The 22092-nt window shown below is 40.1% G+C and overlaps 1 protein-coding gene across 1 annotated transcript; it reads right to left on the bottom strand.

Annotated features, from left to right (window-relative positions):
- Positions 1-254: 254 nt before the first annotated feature.
- On the bottom strand, positions 255-21804 carry gdpd4a (glycerophosphodiester phosphodiesterase domain containing 4a). Its single transcript, XM_054606591.1, has 16 exons — positions 21743-21804; positions 20463-20568; positions 19878-19981; positions 18912-19005; positions 17620-17679; positions 17417-17515; positions 17167-17260; positions 12305-12450; positions 12134-12216; positions 10385-10535; positions 9300-9518; positions 8374-8531; positions 5169-5316; positions 3105-3187; positions 1663-1742; positions 255-361 (listed from the first exon to the last, which is right to left on the bottom strand). Exons 1-16 carry the CDS (start codon positions 21802-21804, stop codon positions 255-257), a joined length of 1794 nt encoding a protein of 597 aa, XP_054462566.1.
- Between the last annotated feature and the right edge of the window lie 288 nt (positions 21805-22092).

Raw genomic sequence — 22092 nt, 5'->3', positions numbered from 1 at the left:
TTTCTCTGAGCTTTTCTCACCGGGCAGGTAACTATATTTGAATGAAAATTGTGATGACAGGTGTGGAGTTGTACAGTAAAACAACTGTCAAATCCAATCAAACTCTTCTATCCAATTGGATTGATGCTTATTTAGTAAAGACTAAATACTTAAGATTTCAATATTCTCTCTCTTTTCCATCTCTCATATGTACCGCTCTTTTTTGCCTCTCTCTCTCTCTCTCTCTCTCCCCTCCCTCCCACCCTCTCTCCCAGTCACTCCTCTGTGATGGTGGGCAGGTGAGGGGTACTGGGTGAACCGGGCACACTCCGTAGGTCGGGCCGGACGTTGGCGCTGGAGATGGACCACACGTCACTCAGCTCTGCTAGGGGGAGGGGGGGCAAAGATCAAAACAATTTAGAGTTTATACCTTCACATGTCAAGGAGTGGCATTGTGGGTAATACAGAGACATTAGAGGCAAGGGTGCAAAATAAACAATTCTGAGGGGCTGGGTTAGTACAGGTGATATGAGCATTGAAAGTATACATTAATGAAAAACAGGTGCAAGACAGACATGCATCTGCAAATGTAGAATATATAGATATATATAAAGATATATATAAAGATAAGGCATAAGCAGCTGCTGATTTTTGAGCATGATGCACAGACACACAAACTGTAATAAGGACTTATTAGGAACTTAAACCCCACAGTCGTTTAAATCACACACATCTCTCTCTATGGGCTAAATCGAGGGTTCGTGCTAGTTTTTTCTACAGGACACATGGAAGCTTGCACAGTTCAAACAGGGTTCAGGGTTCGTACAGGGTTTCCCGCAGGGCTGACATGCAGGGCTGAACATGCAGGAGTGTCATGGGTTGAAGACCAAGGGGAGGGAGATGATGAGGGCTCTGGCAGGGGGGTCGGAGTGGAGGGGGCTCCAGCGAACACAGATGACCTCTGAGGAGTCTGACACACACACACACACACACACACACACACACACACACACACACACACACACACACACACACACACACACACACACACACACACACACACAGCGGGAGATCATCGCATGCAAAGACGGAAGTGGTGAAATAACGTAATAATCTTTCGCCGAGGTCGATAACAATGACATCTCTGTGTGCTCAGTACAGAGGGTTAGCTTTAGCTCGTGGAGGTGACTGTATTAGGCCATCAGCGCTAGCAGCTTCTCTGAATAAAACTTTTACTTGTGACTCTGAGATGCTTCGGTGTGTGGTGGTTAGTTTTCTGGATAACGAGATAAGACAGGGTTGTTCCTCTTTTAATGTGGACTAGATCAAAGCCTAACCGTAACTCTGTCATAGCTAGAACTGGTATAGATATCCTCATCTAACTCCCATTCAGACTGCAAACAGGAGTATTTCCCAAACTCTACAAGAAGTTAGCTCAGACACTTTATGTTTGTCCTGACATATAAGATAGACCAATGGCCCAATTTTCTTCGAATTCACAAGTAATCTTCAAATTCTGTTTTGAGATATCCTTTTTTATCTTTTGCTTGTGAAAAAAACAGATGCAAACATCTTGGTAAGTTGTAACAACCCAGAATCACAGTAAACAGATTGAATATGAGCGGGGACGGAGATGTTTTAAACATTTGTCCACAACGACACAGTTTGGACAGACATACGTACCCGTCCTGAACTTGCTGTATGGTCCGTTCTCGTGAGTCTGACGGCTGCCGGACCAGAAGGGCAGGCCTCTCTCTCTCCACCTGTAATGCGTGGGCACACACACACACACACACACACACACACACACACACACACACACACACACACACACACACACACACACACACACACACACACACACACACACACACACACACACACACAAACACACACACACACACCAAAGAGTGAGATCAGAGCAGCAGAGAATTACCAGGTGTGTTTCTGTGTTTCCCAAAGTGCTTTGTGTCTGCCACTGTTACTGCTTTGATGGTGCTCTGAGCATGCATGAGGACGTGTGTGTGTGTGTGTGTGTGTGTGTGTGTGTGTGTGTGTGTGTGTGTGTGTGTGTGTGTGTGTGTGTGTGTGTGTGTGTGTGTGTGTGTGAGTATGTTTGAAGATGTCCAGGTGAGTGTTGAATAAAGCCCAGGTATAAAAGGGAGAAGAGAGCGACTGATGATGAAAAGGACGATGCGATAACAATAAATAAGGTAAAAATAAATCCACAGAGGAGGCCTTTGTGGAGAAAAGTCTCATCTGGCTGACAGGAAGGGATGAATCTCACTGATATTTATGCATACACATTCTGTCTATTCATATCTACAGTCTAAAGGCCTGGTTGTGCCCTAAAAAGAACTAGTTTGTAAAAAGAGTCGAGCGACCAAGATGGAAGGCAAAGGTGTTAGTTCTTGTTCCGAACTATCACACTTGAACGTTGAGTGAAAAGCCGGCTGTCATAGAGAAAATCAAGTCGTCATAACTGTTTAAATATGGCGTCTCTCCTGGAGGACATTCATAGTGTTGCACTGGTGTTTTATAGGCGATACGTGAAATAAAAATTATATATATATATATATTATATATATATATATAGTTATAATAGGCATAGCAGGGTGGGTGTGTTCATAAATCTGAACTTCTTTAATCTCCTTAAAACATTTTTTTATAAGAAAAAGCTTCCCAGTGGTGCCACAGTATGTCTGCCGGCAACTAAGCCTTCATGGCAAATATTACAATATTTATACAATGTAAATGACGACTAACCCTACATGAAAAAGCACCAGGTTGAAAAATAAATCAGTATGTCCCAGCTGGGATACGTGTTAAATATTTCTCTACGTCCTGACATAGATCAAGCACACATCTGATTTTACTCTCGTTACATCATCTGCTGATTACATATTAATAATAAAACCTAATCAGCAGCCAGGATGACTCAGCCCTGCACTGCTTCACCTCCCCGACACCAGACGTTACAATTAGCAGGGAAGGAAAATCATAAGAGAAGTGTGTGTGTGTGTGTGTGTGTGTGTGTGTGTGTGTGTGTGTGTGTGTGTGTGTGTGTGTGTGTGTGTGTGTGTGTGAGTGTGTGAGTGTGTGAGTGTGTGAGTGTGTCTACGCACCAGTGGAATATGAAAACTGCAATGATGAGGAAGGCCGAGACAGCATCAGTCAGAATCCACATCAAATTATATTCCTCTGGAGTCTGACGGATAGAGAGAAAGAGAAAGAGAGAGAGAGAGAGAGAGAGAGAGAGAGGTTGATTACATTTGCTGAAACCAAAGTGTGAACATGAATGTCATTATTTCATCTAGTGACCATTAGGTATTGGGCTTGGACTTGAACACTCGTATTAAAAATGTAATCAAACTCATTTGAAGTTTGGCAGACATGTAGGTGGTGTTAGAGAGGGTTTACGTAACCAAAAGGCCCAATCTTCAAAACACCCACCTCACCTGCTGAAGAGATTCTCAAACTGATACAGAAGCTCCTACCTGCCTACTCATTGAAAGACACAGTGGATCAGAGAAAATTCTAGATACAGAAATACAAAAGAACAAGTCTGGAGCAGTATTAATAAAAAAAAACCTCAGGCTAAAAGGAGCCAATGGATGACATTAGGAGAAACTCCTAAGTTTAAAATGATGACTCTGATACAATACACACGCCTAAATATCTCAACACCAATACTGAAACGATAACAAGGCAAAAAGCTAAAACATCAGGAAAAGCAATCGAATAATAGATGAAAGAACATTAAACCTACATTTTTTCCTATTTATTAATCAAAAGTGTTAAAATTTGTTAATAGAATATTCAACATCCCTCCATTATTTTTAACCGATTATCCTTTTCAGGGTCCTGGGGGGGCTTGAGTAAATCCTAGCTGACATGGGGTGAAGGCAGGGTTCGCCCTGGACAGGTCGTCAGTCTAAAGCAAGGCTAACAAAGACATACACAACTGTTCACGCTCACATCCACATTTAGGGGCAATTTAGAGTCATCCATTGACCTAAGCTGCATGTCTTTGGACTGTGGGAGGAAGCCAGAGAACCCGGAGAAAAACTATGCTGCACAGGGAGAAAATACCATCTCCTAACAGACAGGTTGATTCCCTCTTGCTATGAGGCTTAACATTTTTTAATAAAATTCGACCCCATATGCAGTAATCATCTGCGACATCAGTAACAGTTCAGACGGAGAGGGGTACTGCAGCACGGGAGACGACGAAAGAGGAGTCCGAAACCAAAAAAACACAAAACAATTTATCTCAGAAGTTCTCTGAGAAGCTGATGAGAGAAAAGCTGCTAGAATCAGGAAGACACCAGAGGTAACTGTAGAAAGCACCGTGTTGTGTCGAGGGCTGTCCCCGACCGAAGAAATTCTTAGTCATCCAACACTGATCGATGAGTTGATGTTATTTATCCAAAAAAGAATCACACAAAAGCACCACTTCAAATCTTGTGTTTACCATAAAATGTGTTTTCATTTCATTCAGCATATAGGAAATATCTTACAGCTCTTATTTAAATACTGTCATTCCTAAAGTACAGGTACAAATAAAATGGTACCATTGTTAACGGCAGGGTACTGCCTTATCTTTCTGGTATCGGCACGCTGTTCAAAACTAGGTCACAAAACATTTTAGAGCTAAAGAAGTACGTCTGAGAGAAGTGAGATGCACTCCAGAGGATTAAGTCACTAAGATCTACTCACAGTTAATGATTGAGTTGCATTATGGGAAATGTAGGATCCATTGTTTACCATACTAGGGACTAATTCTCAACGCTGTTTCAGTTTTGCATGTTCCTTTTTTATCCGTCTCTGTTGGGTCTGCCAACTTCATGGAAGTGTATTACTAATCCCACTCATTACTGACCTCAACAATCAGTACGTTGCTCCATGAAAGGTAACAAAGAGTTGAACCTTGAGTAAAAATCTGTTTTTATTTACTATCTCATACATATATACAGTAATCCCTTAACTGCTCAGACAGCTGGGACAGAAGACGTAAAGTATGTCCAAAGAAAAAGAAAAGAGTGGTGGAACAATGCAGTACTGTGCTCACATCACAGATAAGAGCTTCATGCAGCCAAACTGACCTGACCTTTAAGAAATATGATGTGAACAGTATCTGGCAGCAGGGATCATAACATCTGATAACCTGAAGACTTGATTCTGCTCACCATGAGGAAGAGCGGCTTGTTGATGTTGGACAGGATGTGGACGGAGTTGGTGGTTACGGACTGAGCTCCAGCACACCAGGCCAGAGTGTAGAGCCACGGCTGGCTGATCACATACAGGTTGGTGCTGATGTTCACCGACTGGTACTTACTGGAGAGAGAGAGATTGGGGGGGGGGGACATTAAAGAGTCTCCCATATCAACTGGTCATGAGAGACTGAGGAGCATCACACATCTCGTGTGCACAGTTTTCAACCCAATCAAATCATACACAATCTAAAAGAAAACTAGCATTGATACAATAAACCTGTATCTCACCACTGAAGCTGATTAAAAGCTGAGGTAAACAATGTCCAGACATGCGTTACCTTGAGAAAAAAAGTGGCATAGACAAACCTGGCTATCAAGGGACGACTGTGGTCTGGAAGCTACTGAGACAGAGCTTCACTTCTTCAATGACAGCACACCATTGTTTTAGTTTATACACATCCAGAAATAACTATTTTAACAGAGATACAAACCGAATAACTCAGACACCAGTGAAATGTAAAAAAAAAGATTCAAACTTCTATTTAATGGATTGCTCCTCAGTGTTACATGACAGGGGGGAATACTATTGAATTGGATGTTGACTTTGTTTTCAGTGACGCTCCACCATTATTGAACCACAGCGATAGAGCTGGGCTCTACATATTGAGTCCTCTGCCGTCTATCAGTGGTTAGTTTGAAGAGGTTTAAACTGGGATTTGTCAGTCCAAAGTATGTTAAGCTGCTCCTGTGATTATTAATGTATTATATTTTCTCACTGAAATATAATTTCTTAATTGTATTTCATTTAGCATCATTTGTACCAGTGAAGTTTATTTGATTTTACTCAAGAAAGAAAGGGGAGATAGAAGGATGAATACATAGGAGGAGAGGAGGAAAAGGAAAGGAAGAGGATAGGTGGGGAAAAAAATGATAGATGGAGTGAAAATAATGAAGTCAGGTTAATGAGAGGAGGGAAAGAAAGAACAAACAGTGGAGGGGATTATGAGGAAAGGGTGGAGAGGAGGAAGAGAGTGGTGTTATTTATCACACACACACACACACACACACCTCTCTGTATGCCTGACAGATTGTCGGGATGAAAGCGTCCTTTGAAAGTCTAATGATCATCTGTTGAGGTAAATTGTTATTTGCCAGGTTGCACAGCCTGAAGTTACATAATCCCCAGGAGTTGTATTAACTGGTTATTATTATTTCTGAAGGGTCAGTTCAACAATGTGTTTCAAATGGTAAGATTTCATTTTATGAAAAAGCTGATGATACAGTGAGGAGCACCATCTTCCTGCTTTATCAGCTAGCAATAGAAACAGACTCGATGCACATATTTTACCATAGCTACTGTTTTTTTATCGGGTTTAATTGGTTATCGGGCCGACTTAGTTAGGTTAGGAAAGAAATGTTTAAGCCAGGTCTAATGTGGCCTTTTACATAAAAGAATGATCCCAGTCTCTTTCACATAGTGAGGCATACAGCTTATTATTAAAACACTGCTATCAGATCAGTACTCGGTATCGGCCGATAGCCAAAGCCCAGGTATCTGTATCCGGACTGAAAAAGTTGGATCAATAAATCCTAGGTTTAATTTTATACTTTGTTATAATCATTTGTGCTGAAAGAAATGTAGAACTTGTACATTTTTATACCATCCACATTTACATACTGCTAGTACTATCAAAAGTTACACAACTATGAACATGTAACATACTGTATGTGTCAATAGATTTGACTGGTATCTAAATAAATTGTGACCAGAACTTAGAAAAAGCTTTGAATGATACCCAACTGTTGTAGTGAAACACTACAGTTCGTCCATTAGAGACAGAAAAGCTTCACCACATAATGTTCAACACAAGGCTCTGGTTATAATAATCACAAAGTGCTTATGATGTCTTAACTTTGAGACAACTGTTACCACACAATGTTACACCATGATTCATCCAACCATTGGTGACAAACACGGTGCCATGAAAGCTGATATTATTCCAATGAGATAATGCAGTGAGGATGATTCACCAGCATCAAGGGGAAAACTATTTCAGTGGACTGTGTGAGTTAAAAAACATGTCAATGAGAGAGTCCCTCAACCATCTGTCAAGCCTCTTTCTCTCCAGATTGTTCTCCCACAGCTTCTGATTATGTACAAGTACTGTACCTCCCACTGGTTTCTCTTGTAGGCCTGCTACTCATCCGCCTCTCGTACCCTCCTCTCTTCTAAACCACCTCCCTTCATTTGAACTCCCATCTGCACCTTGTGTGTACCTCCTCCACTGCTTCTCCTCACTTCCACCAATTATCTCCTCTACTCAATGAGTTCCTCTGTACCCAGGTTTTCTCCTGCCTTAAATATCTCATGTGGATAGTGTGAATGTGGAGTCACTGAGGACGTGGTGGCCATCTGTACCTTGAGTTAGTTACATAACTACACACATGTTAACACACGCACAATGAGAGGAGACCATTTCATAAGCCCACAGTGAAATGTCCCTTCTCCCTTAGCCAGTATAAATAGGTAAATAAAACTGCATAATTGAGTTCTTGAATGTACTGTATGGTTACATTTAGTGTACATTATCTTAATGAATACCTTTTGATCTGTGAATTTATCAGGATTTGTTTGGGACATCACAAATATCAGATGCAGATACCCACATATTTATTTAATTTTATAAAATACATTTCGAAGAAAAAAAACACCACAAATGTAGTCTGATTATTTCTTTTTTTCCTGCTCTATTGCATAATTAGGAGCACATCTGTATTCCTCTCATGTCTTACAGTTTCTGTTAGTTGGAGTGTTTCTGAGTGGTGTTCATTAAAAGAAGACTTTGTCTGTACACTGTAGTGATCAGTAAAAACAACATATTGCAACTTTTGTGGTAATATAATTTGGGTGAGAATCATTTCAAACCAATCTGGGTATTTTTACACTATATCAACAACGCTGAAAGTTAATTGTGTCCGCTGCAAATTGTGCATGAACTGCTGTAACGTGAATGCAACAGTCACAAACATTTTGCTTAAGATTGCATAAAATTGTTGTGTATGTGATTGCATGTGTGTGTGTGTGTGTGTGTGTGTGTGTGTGTGTGTGTGTGTGTGTGTGTGTGTGTGTGTGTGTGTGTGTGTGTGTGTGTGTGTGTGTGTGTGTGTGTGTGTGTACCTGAACTGTTGTTGTGACATGGTGCTGTAGTGCAGGTTTAGTCTGGAGATGTGGCCGTCCTTCAGCTCCTGAATAGACGCCTTTTCTCCAGAGGTCTGCTGCAGCTCTGGGTCCACAGCCTGGACCAGCTTCCTATCTTCAGAGGGCAGCCACAGCACCTACGCACACACAAAAACGCACACAAACACACACACATACACACAGCACATGCTTATAAACTAACAGACATCCATGTATGCACAATATATCGTGTCCCCACTTGCAACAACAAACGGAAGATGAGGAAAAACTACTCCTGAGGATGTTAAAGCTAGGGTAGGTAATCTTGTGAATCTAGCAAGACTATGCTAGATTTTTTAAAACGATCGGACCGAAAAAACCCAGCCCAATGTTTTAAACTCTTTTCCAATCAAAAGCAGCTAGCAGCACACTTTTTGCAAACAGAGGAGTTGCCCCCTGCTGGCCATTAGAAAGAATGCAAGGTTAAGGCACTTCTCCATTGACTTCACTTTTCATAACCAGAGGATGGCGCAGGGTTTCTGCAGTTGGAAAAAAACCAACAGAGCGAGACGTCTTTGCTCTATCAGATTGCGTCATGTCAAGTTCAGGAGTCAGAATCTCATTTAAACTTAAACACAATTAAAATAATTTTAGATGTAAAACTGAATAGTTTTGAACCAAGACCTTCGGTATTCGGAGAAAGAAGCACGTGAAGGTTTGCCAAATTTAGTAAGGGCCAAATACATTTCTAATCAACATTGCACGTTTTACTTCTTTGTTAGTATCAAATTGGACTTGGTATCAGCAGATACCCAAAATTAAAGAATCTGAATGGGATCAGGTTAAAAAACAAAACTTGACATTCAGTATGATGTGTTTGTCCGGCAACGGTAGTTGGAGTTTTACATACATCCACCTGCAGTTACCTGTGAGGAGTTGATGTGGGCCTGCACCACCTGCAGAGTGGTGTTGATGTACGACTGATAGTAGGGATGTCCATGAGGGGGCCTGTGCAGGTCAAACAGCACCACTTTATCGCTACAGGCCGCCAACTCCAGAAACTGGGCCAGTGAGGGAACAGACTGGTTCTGGGCCTGCGAGCAGTCTGCCTCAGACAGGGACCACACAGTCCCAAAGGGATCCCTCTGTAAGAGTGTGTTGAAAAAAAGTTGCTTAGTCATTCTGAGATTTCATAGAAAATAAAAAAACATTTTTGTGATTATTGAAAATCTACAGAAAATTGGTTCTGAAAAAAAACAAAACTTAATATAAAAACAATAATGAGCTTTTGTTGATGTCCAGTTGTGTCCATGGTAATAAAAACATTGATTCCATGGCTTTATTAATTTTTGTATACAAAACATTTGGTTGCATGGGGGACCTCAAATTTGCAACTCAAACAATAATTTACCTTTGAGAAATCTCTATTTACCAGTAAAGAAGAAGGGACATCAATTGTCCAAGTAGCTGTATGGGCGCTCTATTTCAAATTCATTTTTTGCACTTTTCAGCATCATCTATGAGAGCACATAGCATTCATGTGACTTACATCTAGTGGGGCTCTGGACTCCAATTAGGTACATTTTGAAGATTTTTCATGAACTATCTTTCCTGAGGGTTCAGTTAATCTTTCAACCTCCTGGTGTTATGAAATAAAATAAAATAAATCCAAAATTCTGCATCAACCTACAGGAAAGGCAGATTTGCATTGCTGCAGTACAGATTTGTAAATGTATTTTCATCCAGCAATACTGTAATTTTGTGTTTAGAGGAAGAAAAAAAACAAATGTACTTATAAACAAGAGTCATACTTGTGATTTACTTATAATTATTTACTTATTTATAGTTTTTCTGAGTGAAAAAGACAGATCTTCAAACATAACATCACAGTTCTAAGGTTTTCAAGGTTACAATGTCTGTCGTTCTTGCTGCAGAGGGAATTTCACTTTGCTTCTCTTGTATTGCATTGTTTTTGAGCAAACCAAGCCACATCTTGAACTGAAAGCCTCACCGATAAGAACCAGTCTCCAGCATTCAGCTGCTGCAGCTCGGCCCAGGTGAACATGGAGGCGTCAACGTATGTTCGATTTGGGAAAACCTCTGCGACATTGGTGGTTCTCCTCAGAGTCGAGTCGTGCATCAGGAAGGGAACCCCGTCATAACTGCAGACAGAGGTGGAGGTATTGAAAATGGGCGACAGAGGAATCAGGGTATTAGCGAGGGAAGGCGCAGGACATAGAAAAGAGTGGTAAGTGTTTGCAAAGTGAGTAGGAATGAAGGGATAAGAGAGGAGAGAGTAGGAGTGAAAGGAAAGGAAAAGACACAAGGAAGGGGGACAAGATCACATGATTAAAGTCACCGATAATCATTTAAGTCTAAAAGCCTCGGTTCACTGCTCAAAACACCTGCAATCAAATGAAAGCTGACAGACGAACACACACACACACACACACACACACACACACACACACACAGGATTAAGCTAACCCGCTCACGCTGAGTCATGCCATGCTGCTAATCCCCAATGTTTTAAGGCTGTGAAACCGTGTGCTAACCCAGCGGCCGTGGGCTAATGTGAGGGCTAACGGCTAACGGCTAACTGGATTAGCATGGCAGTAATCACCTTAGTGCCCACAAAGCAGCATCGGATCTGTACAATTAGCACCAGACTGAGTGCTCTGCCGCTAATTGTACATGTTGCAAGATCTAGTGTTATTTAACACTGCTATTGATTTCATAATTTCACTTCTGTTGAAACATTATAGGGTCACATTTAAATAATATTTTTGTTTTATTTTAATGATTAACTTTAAGGGCTTTTATTGTCTTTATTAGAGCTCCTGGAAAAGGACATAAAAGGGAGGAGAGAAGGGGGATGACACCACACTGAAACCATTGTGAAGATACATTTAAACAATTCCTCCAATTAATCAGGCGGTCCATAATCAAGCAGCATTCACTGTGAAGGGGCTGCACCATTTTCAATAATAGTTTTAAACTCCTGTAGTCCGAGTTTGGGTGTACCTGTGAAACCTTTTCCAGTTATTATCTTTATGGCATGTTGCTTTCATATATCTCACTAACTTTAGAACAAAAAAAAACATGTTCATGTTTTGACCATAAGTGCTGTAACTAGTGGTAGAATGTAAGTACTTTAACCAGTACTGTACTTAAAAACTAATTTGAGGTACTTAAAAACTTTCCTTTTGTGGAACTTTATAATTCTACTCCACTTCATCTGAGAAGTAAACTTTTTACTTTTTACACCACTAAATGTGTCTGACAGCTTTTGTGACTTTTGTATCTCAAGCTGTGTTGGTGTTGAATGTTTGTGATAAACTGAAGGATGAATTGTTCCTTTATGTGTTGAGAAAATCCTCCTTCTGCTTCAGCTAAACAAACTCTTTAAAAAGCCTCTTGGATCAGCTGGACAATGCAACGTCACAAAGCTGAAAACAGGCTGTTTTTCTGAGATACGTTCTCAGAGGACAGCGACGCTACAAACATATGATGATCTTAAAGAATATGATGCATTGATGTAGATTAAATCAGCCAACAGCATATATAGGAGTTAAAATGCAACATACACATAAATGCATCAGTAGTATTAATCCAGAAACACCATAGTTAATAGTAAAACACTGACAGGGTACATTTATCTGCACAATGAATACTTTTACTTGTACAGGACTATTTTCACAGTGTACTATTGGTACTTTTACTAAAGTAAATGATTTGACTACTTCTTCACCCTTAGTACCTGATAGTGACGTCCGTCTCCAGTCCTTCTCCTCCAGCTTCCACTGCCTTCTCAAACGACATCAAAGTATTCTCCGGAGCAAGCTACACACAAAATCAGCAGTAGAACGCAGACTTAATAAGGCTGAAGAATTAAGACAGGTCCAAATGTAACGGTTCGGTTCAGTCTCACCATCGGAGCTCCTCTGTGTCCGATGAGTTTCGGGGCGGGTCCCAGTGTTCCTGCTTCTTTAATGCAGGGCGAGTACATTCCCAGAGGGACTAGGTAGAGGGAGAAGAGCACGGACAGGTAGAGTCCCAGGACAGCCACCTGACGCACTGAAGAACACAAAGCAACACAAAAAATGTAGATTGAATTGACTTACTTTTTTTACTTTCTAAATACAAGATGTTTGGGTTTTTTCAATACAGGATTTAAAGGAGCAGTGTGTTAGATTCAGGGGGATTTAATGGCAGAAATGGAATATAATATTCATGACTATGTAGTGTATTATCAACTGAAACTAAGAGCTGTGTTTTTATTTAGCTTAGAGTGAGCACTTCATCTCTATATAGAGATTGGGTCCTCTTCATGGAGTCCTTAATGTTACACCGCCATGTTTCTACAAGTAGCCGCCAACAGACAAACCAAACACTGACTCTAGTGACAGCCTTTCATGTTTTTACACTACGTGAAGGCCAGCATAGTGCTATGACACTCTGGGAAAGGCAGTGAGCGAAGGGGTTGGTTGATTGCAAACTGCAACCTCACCACTAGATGCCACTAAATTCTACGCACTGCTCTTTAACTCCTGGTTTCGTAAACCATATCGCTAATGAATTCAAATGGAAGTAAAAGCCTCTAGAACAGTGGTTTTCAAAGTGGGTGCCTTGAGGACGGGTAGAGGGTGTTATCTGTGCAATCTTAGTAATATTTCCCCACATTAAAAAACATTTTCATTGACTATGTTTTAAGTTACGCTATGAAACATATCAAAACAGAAGTAAAAAGTATTAAAAATGTGCAGTCATGCAGCTGCTAATGACATGACAACTCACAGTTGCAGATGTTTATTAGTAACACAACTGAATACATTTTTCCCATTAGTTTCAGTTCTATGAATTACTTAAATTTAAGTAAAAGTACCAGAAAATGATTTTTTTTTTTATTAATGCAATAGCTATACAAAGGCTTCTTATGAAATCAGTGCATTGTGTTTAATAATCAACTCTGCACAGAAAATCACAGACACACACACACAAACAAATCCACAAAAAAGAAGCCTCTAAATATGGCCCGGTTCCGGGTTGAAGGAGTGTGATAGCTTGAGTAGAAATTGGAACTTACAGTGATCAGGATGAGATACAGTAAATCTTTCCTGATAGGATCAACATGGAGGTCTGGTGCTGAGCAGCAGCCATATGTCTGGTTTGGAATCAAATCCGCCTGGGAAGCTACACGTCTTTTATAAAGTATCTTGACCATTATCATTGATATCAGCAGTTGTTCAAACATTCGACTTGAAACATAAAGTTCCTCCGTAATAAATTGTCTTTTAAAAACTAATATTTAGCACACAAATTTCTGCTACAGGGTGAAAAGGTAAACTACTAGACTCTCAAAATTAAGATTCCTCTGGGGGGTAGTTATTTAAAGAAATACACTATAATTACAATTCTACTATAATAATTAATTAAAGTAGTCTTAATTGTTTTTTCCTTCGTTACTCTGCTTACTACTCTTATTATATGAATCATTTATGTCATATACATTGAATGTGTTGTATCTCTGTTATGCTGCTCATTCTGTACACATGACATCTATTGCATTCTGTCCATCCTGGAGAAGGATCCCTCCTCTGTCGTTCTCCCAGAGGTTTCTTCCTTTTTTCTCCCTGTTAAAGGGGTTTTTAGGGGAGTTTTTCCTGTGCCGATGTGAGGGAAGGACAGAGGATGTGAGGGTGTAAGGACAGAGGATGTGAGGGAAGGACAGAGGATGTGAGGGTGTAAGGACAGAGGATGTGAGGGTGTAAGGACAGAGGATGGACAGAGGATGTGAGGGTCTAAGGACAGAGGATGTGAGGGTGTAAGGACAGAGGATGTGAGGGTCTAAGGACAGAGGATGTGAGGGTCTAAGGACAGAGGATGTGAGGGTCTAAGGACAGAGGATGTGAAGGACAGAGGATGTGAAGGACAGAGGATGTCGCATGTGTACAGATTGTAAAGCCCTCTGAGGCAAATTTGTAATTTGTGATTCTGGGCTATACAAAATAAACTGAATTGAATTGAAAAATAAACTGAACTACAGCTCATTCATATGTAAATGTGAACCACTCTAAATGTGGAGCTATGACTGACATTGTGTTCGGTTAGTTGACTAATATATATCATAGTTTTTATATCATGGTTATCTGCTTATATCACTAAAACACACGGTAAAAGGATAAGAAGGGCTCAGGGCTGATCGTTGCAACAGTAACTGCAATAAAATAAATGTAGTACTGCTCTGAAATCAACACAGTGTATTGTTATATTGAGTACCTTTCCTGCCCTACTGTGTGTCGACAGGGCATTATTATATATATATATAAAATAAATAAAAGATAATCGGTTGGAAACAGGTGCTCATACTGTTACTGTTGGGCGCATGTACAGTCACATGCTACTGGATTCTGGGCATTGCCTTGTGATTGGACTCCAATCATCCCACTGTCATTCCTCTGTATGTACTCGTATGTGTGCTTTGTGCTGTCAAGACTAAAACAATCTGTATGTTAGAGGAAGTAAGACATTACATGTGGTATGTCGTGTCTTTGTATTTGTATTTTTATCATCTTGAAGGGATAGTTAAGATCTTTTGTAGTGGTGTTGTATGAGTTACTTCTCCATAATTTGTGTATTACCTACAGGGGGGATTAGAGAAACAGACAGGAGTACCAGCAAGAATCTAAAGCATTTTACTGCTGTGGACGGGTTGTAGACACCTATATAAATATAACATTTAATATTAGTTTAAGAGTACGCTATATTCAAAATATTTTCACTGCTTTACCTAGCCGTCGGACAGCCCTTTCCTACCAAAGCCATTATCTATGCTCTCTTTAAAGTCATTTTACCTCCCAGAACACAGGAGTTGCTGGTCTACCGCTGCCATGATTGGTAAGATTGTTTGTGTTATTGTGTGACTTTGGTGAATTTGAACTAATCCTTTAATACTCAAAAAAAAAATCAAGCATAAAAAACACAAGCAAACTAACTGATCATGGCAGCAGCAGACCAGCAACTCCCGCACAACTTAAAATTACTTTTTTTGTCAAATGAGTCTGTTACTCCTGTCTGTTTCTCCAACCTGGAGGAGTCCCGACCGCCATCTACTGTAGGTAAAACACTGGCTATGGGTAAGTACCTCATACAACCCCACTTCAAACATCCAGACTATCCTTTTAAAGGTCTATTCCCAGCTTAAGCCAGCATCCATTCAACTACAGGCTTGGGTGGGCGTTCATGTCAATGCAACAGAACAGAGGACAGCTATATAACATCCTGTGAATATTTCTCTCTCTTATATCCTGCCAGGAGAGACCCTCAACATGACTCAGCATCACTCTACCCTGCTGAATCACCATGGCAACCTGGGACAGTACCCATGGAGACCAAAGAGAGAAGGGAGACGCAGCGAGACGTACAGGTCAAAGACAATGCAGTGGAGAGGGAAACAGCAGTCCCAAAGAAACAGAGAGTAGCAGAACGGGCAGATCAGCTAAGACAAGAGGTCAACATGATGAAGACACAGAGAAGAATAGAGTGAATGAAAAGGACAGAAAGCATCAGGGAGACAAGGGGATGAGTGCAAGAAGGAGAATGAGAAATTGATTTTCTATTATGAGGAAGTGGAGAGGCAGAAAGAAGGTTGGCAGGGAGGTCTACAGCTGTACAATCCATGCCAGACAAGTGCGTCACTTTGCTTAGGGGTATGTTTGATTTTAGAAAAGCTTGATGCCCGACGGCGGGGCCGCTCGGTGACACTACAACTGAAGGTTTTAAGGCCAAAACCCTTCACTGTCTGCCAGCAATTAGCCAATCTGTAATTTCAACAAGGTCCTTCAGCCCTTTGTTCCTCCAGGTACTGCTGTTGGCTGTGCTCATCACAAGATTTATGTCCGCTATAACTTTCCCAACACCAAGAATTTTGAGAGTTAAAATGAATGCCAATGCTGAAGTGCCTAAAACCTGCTTTCCCTGTATTGGCCATCAGTCTGCTCCGGTTGGAAAAAGAAGTCTGATTGTATAGAAGTCTATGAGAAAATGACTCTACTTCTCTCTTGATTTATTCCCTCAGTAAACATTGTAAACATGAGTTTATGGTCTCAATCTCTAGTTTCAAGTCTTCTTCAATACAGCATGATGTTCATTTAGTAAATTAGGATCCATTTAGAGTCAAATAGACCATAAAGCAGGGGATGCTTTAGGGTGGGCTTACTGTGATTGACAGGTCGCTGCCGCTACCAGAGCCATATATGGCGTCTCTACGTCACTCCTACGCAGTCCAAAATTTGGGCACTTCTGTTCATTGGTTGCAAAAAAAACAACAAGATAGCAACGGCCAAAAACGCCAAACTCCAGGCTTTAAAATGGCAGTCAACAAACCATGTCAGGACGACCACTACTTATGTACAGTCTATTGTTTTTCATTCTTCGCCTAGTTTTTCTGTTAACGATAGTCCTGTTTTTGTCGACTAATCGATCATTTGATTTATTCGACAGATCTGTGAAACTGAGTTTCTCCACTAAGAATCACACAAAGCACCACTTTTAATCTTGTGTTTAGCAAAGATGAGCTCATCATCTACTAGGAAATGTGTCATTCAGTCTGAAAAAAGCATAAAAACGACTAATGGACTAAAGTACTAATCAACCAAGTTTGGCAGCCCAACTAAACAGAATGTTGAGAAAGTTTGTTAAAATACATCTACAACTGCTGCGACTGGACATTCTTACAGAGAGCCAAAAGTCCCACCTCACTTCCAAAAGATAAACACTGATCAGCTTGCTTACCTCTCTTGTTCATGCGAAAGAAGTGCAACGCTATTGGCCAGGAGAGAATCGCCATAAGTGAGACGGCGGCGACGTGGAGGAAAGGCGCTGTCACCTAACAATGACAAGAAGAAGAGAACGACTCAGAGAAAGATGAGGGATTGGCCAACATGTCAAAAACATAAAAGCACAAAATACAGTTCGTTTGAACACAAAGAAAAGGATCTGAAATTCTCTCCTGTGATTGGCTGGTGTGTTGGGATTGACTAACCTGCAGCGAGAGAAGGAGAGTCTTCCATTCTTTGCTCCAGAGGTCAGACAAGATGGCGGTGGCGGTGACAGAGAAGGCCAATGCCACCACGATGCCAGTCTGACAAAAAAACAGGAGGAAGAGAAAACACCATGTGATATCTTTTCTGTTAGTGTTTGTGTTTATTCATAATGGATTATTATTATTATAATAATCATCATTACCTTGTGGCTCCAGTGAAGGTACAGCCTCTGCCCCTCAGTGAGCAGACACACTGCCAGCACCTGAACAATATTAAGATATTCATCAAAAACTGTTACGTGAAGCTGCTTCAAGTCACACTCTCCTACATGGAATTGGCTTCTTTTATGGATCATTTTGATTTGCTCCTTACTTTTAACCTTTTAAATTCATGACACTTACTGCTAACCAGCAAACATTCCTGACAATCTGTACATTTGGTTTTTAAATCTTATTGATAATCTTTATTGTTTATATTCTGTTTTATTTGCACTCTTTTCTTCTTTGTACTGCAAACTACTCCACAACAATTTTCCTCAAGATAAATAAAGTTATATCTTATCTTATATAATTTTGACCTTTTTTAATAAACAGTTAAATCCTTTGTTTTTTTATGCCTTAGCAGATTTAAGAAAACTTGTGGATATCTTGCAACTGTTGATAATATTGTTATATGTCTCCAACATGTTGGTGCAGATTTCTACATTTTTCGATAATAAGTTTAACATAAAATGTGTCACCTAATGCAAGCACACAAGCTCCAAATGTCACACAAAGGTGTGGGGATAGGTTTGTCTCAATGTTAATGGGGTGAACAGATAGACAATCTGTGTGTCAATCAAACACTTCCACTAATACAAAAAAATATTTGTAAACTCATACTTTTTACAAAAACAAAACAGATCTGCAAATACACAAACACAATAAAAAAATAAAATCTAATAATAAATCAATCAAAAAAACCTTTACCATATTCAAATTTTAAAGTAAATATCCATTAAAAATGTACAAAGTTAAATAATAATGTTGTTACAGTTATGAACTGAGACTTAGAGCGTCATATTCTAGAAAAGATGATTATTATTATTATTTGAAAATGTATTTCATATATTAACTTTTTTTTATTTGTTGAAATAGCTAAATCATTTTGTGATTTTACAAATCTTTTTTTGTATTTGTGGAAGGTGCTTTAAATTTACAGATTACACATTGATCTGTACACAAAAATAATATTGAAACAAATCTTTTTCCAAACAAAGGACTGGGACAAATGAATGGGCTAATATGAACTTGAGCCTAATGAAACACATTGTTTCAAACACTCTGCTGAGTGTAAAATATAAAATAAAGTGACACCACTGCTTACTGTGGTTTGAACAGAAGCAAAAAGTGCAAAGTGTCTTGCTCAAGAACACTACAGTGTCTGTAAAGACACGACAAGGGTTTTCTTAGCACATCAGTCCTAGACAGGCTGACATAACATCCGTATCCGTACCAATAGCAGGGCGATGTATGTGAAGAGAGCAGCAGCGATGACCAGCAGGACCAGAGACCAGGGAAACCAGAAGCCCAGAGTCCCAAAGTTAAACCTGAAGAGGCACAGAACCACAAGCAGTGGGCTTCATGATGTGAATCAAATTTGAATGATGGGTTGGTCCTTTCATTCATTCATTATCAGGATGACCAATTGAGTGGTCCAGGGATGAGGGATTTTTGTAGGCCAACACGGAAGTTATAATCATCCTCAACAAAAAGGGAATACAATTTTTCCATTGGATTTTGAAATATTGCAGCACACACGTTTGAGTCTTATATGTTTCATTTAGCAAAATAATCTTCTAAAATGAACACCACTTTTATGATTTCTGAACCATAAATACAATCGACAGAAGTTAAAAGCTAACTTTAGGCTACAAACAAACTACACCACGGTCGCATCACTAAGCCTTGGACTTGAAATTTGATGTCACGAGACAATCTCTGTAGTTTCATTTATCCACTAATTTGAAACCGCCTTTTTTAAGAAATATAAGAGCTTCAAAAAAATTTGCGAGAGGGGTATCTACTGATGTATCTTATATCATAATAGAAACTGTAAAATCTCTTTAGCTTGTGTTAACCACAGATCTTATGGCCTCAGGTTTGATAAGGTTGTACTGATGATGCATAGCTGACTTTGACATTGTATATTTTGCATATTATTTGGATTTCACCTTATTTGGATCTTACTGTTATCTAGTCTTTTTTTTTTTTTTTTTTTTTTTTTTTTTTACCTATGGTTATTTTTCATATTTCCCACTTTGTATTCCAACTGCTGCACAGCAATTTCCCTCTGGATAAATACAGTTTTATCGTACCCCCTATCACAATAACAACATGCCCTTCAAATCCAAAAAACACTCCAACCAACATCAGCCTGTGTGTGCACATGCCAACATGTATGTGCTGTGCTTTTACCCACCAGTCAAAGTCGATGTAGTCGTTCTGAGCCTCACTCCAGAAATAGAGGAATAAAAAACTCAGGAAGAAGGTGAGGATCAGGAGGCCAAAACTGCCACACTCCACCTGTAACACACACAAACACACACAGAAGTCATGTGTCATGTTTTGTCTGACCAAACTACCCTAAGAAAGTCATCATTTGAATATGTTAGGATAGTTTTTAACCCTGTGCTTCAGGGTTTTGGGGAAAATAACTTCCGCTCATGTTAACAGGATTTATAGCCATAATTGGACTCCCTGATGCTACACAAACTGGCAGACACAGAGGAAGTTAATCATATTACCTAGTGCATATGGAGGCAGTATATTTTGATAGAAGCTGACAGAGTGAATATGTGCTCATATTTTTCAGAAAAAAGCAGTAACTGACTGTTGGAGTCAGCAGGCCGGACGGACGAAGAAATCTGTCTGGGGAATCAATAATCTCTGCTCGATCAGCAAACCGACCCAACTCAACTCACTGCTTAGACGGTGCTGTTTGAGTGTGTGTGTGTGTGTGTGTGTGTGTGTGTGTGTGTGTGTGTGTGTGTGTGTGTGTGTTTACCTTGCTGCAGCAGCACTCTCCTGGCTGAGCCCTGGCTCTCTGGTATCGTCTCCATTGGCAACCATAGAGGCCGGCCAGGCAGGAGACAAACGGCTGGTGTTCATACCTGATACAGTCAATTAGAAATTCATCAAGTTAACTGAGTAGAGCATTCAGACCCCCCCCCCCCCCCACACAACATTGATGAAAACACAGAAAAAGGCTTGCATGATGATGTGCAATTTAGAAGACACCGAGATACATATTACCTATCATAACTTTTAAAAACTGACATTTTTTTAGATTTTAAAGATAATACAGGCTAGACATTTTATATTTTTCAGAATATTTTATTAGAGCCGTGTGTGGAACACTGAAAAATTATGAAATTCAGTAACCTTCGCTGTAAAATGTCTCCTCCAACGGAAGGTTTCATTTTGGATCTTGTGCAAAACATTCAGGAAACATCTTCTTAGTTCTAGAGGGTTCTAACTGTCAGGTATTACTGATGGGTGTGATCGGAAATGTGCAGGTGTTTCTCTAGAGCTGCCTGTCAGTTTGAGGTCTTTGAATCCTACAGTAAATCTAAATTAAAGCTTTTTAGTTCTGAATCAGGACCGTGAGTATTTTAAGCATGCAGCTTGTGTAAAATAAAGTGTGCTTAAAAGCAAGTAGGCTGCACCTGTTGGTTCAATCCTTCTTAGAATTTCTTTATCAGGTTGCATCAACATTAACTAGGTTGCCACTGAAAACTCTTTACTCATTATTTCAGTTACTTTTAACTGTAGTCCCATCTGTTGAATTTAATCAGAGTCAGGTTTACTACCCAGTCAGTTTTCATCAATACGCATAAGCACTGCAACAGTCAAGAAACATAAATAAAATGAAACGTTTGACAATAAAAACTTCTTACAGGAATGTGCAAAATATTTAGAAGTGTGCACAGTTTGAAGTATAGAGACTAGGGATTCCAAAAGGGATTCCAAAAGGCTCAAACTACATAATCAGATATGATACCGTATTTGACAAAATGCAACCACCTCTCTAACTGTGTTTCATACAACATCACACCAAACTGTCACAAAAATAAGTAAATCGCCCTCCTTAGATGATGCGTTCAGGCTCCCTCTGTACAGAAGGTGTGACTCATCCTTTTTTTTTGCAGTCCATATTTAATAACTGTAACAAACACAAGTGTCCTCAAAGCAGCGTGAATGCATATCGTAACTGATGACTACTGCTTCATGCTCCGTTACATTAGGGTGTAGGCCTCATCGCTGACGGTATGTGGTGTTCTGTACCTCTGCAGCAGCTGCCGCCGCACCACCTTTAGCTTCCCCAGCTTCAGTCTGGTCACAGGCATACACTCACCCACAGCCCGGCATCACAGAGACAGACGGAGGGGGAGAGAGAGAGAGATAAAGGAAAGAAGAGGAGGACGATGAAGAGGGGACTGGAAATAGACAGGATGGAGAAGAAAAATAGGCACCTGGAGGGAGAGAAGAAGGTTTGAATCAATTTAAAATACATTTATAGGAAAACTAGACTCAGCAGGAGTGAGCCTGTGTGTGTGTGTGTGTGTGTGTGTGTGTGTGTGTGTGTGTGTGTGTGTGTGTGTGTGTGTGTGTGTGTGTGTGTGTGTGTGTGTGTG

Source organism: Anoplopoma fimbria, chromosome 1 (assembly GCF_027596085.1).
Source record: "Anoplopoma fimbria isolate UVic2021 breed Golden Eagle Sablefish chromosome 1, Afim_UVic_2022, whole genome shotgun sequence".
NCBI classification, from domain to species: domain Eukaryota; kingdom Metazoa; phylum Chordata; class Actinopteri; order Perciformes; family Anoplopomatidae; genus Anoplopoma; species Anoplopoma fimbria.
This window is presented reverse-complemented; position numbering and strand designations above follow the sequence as displayed.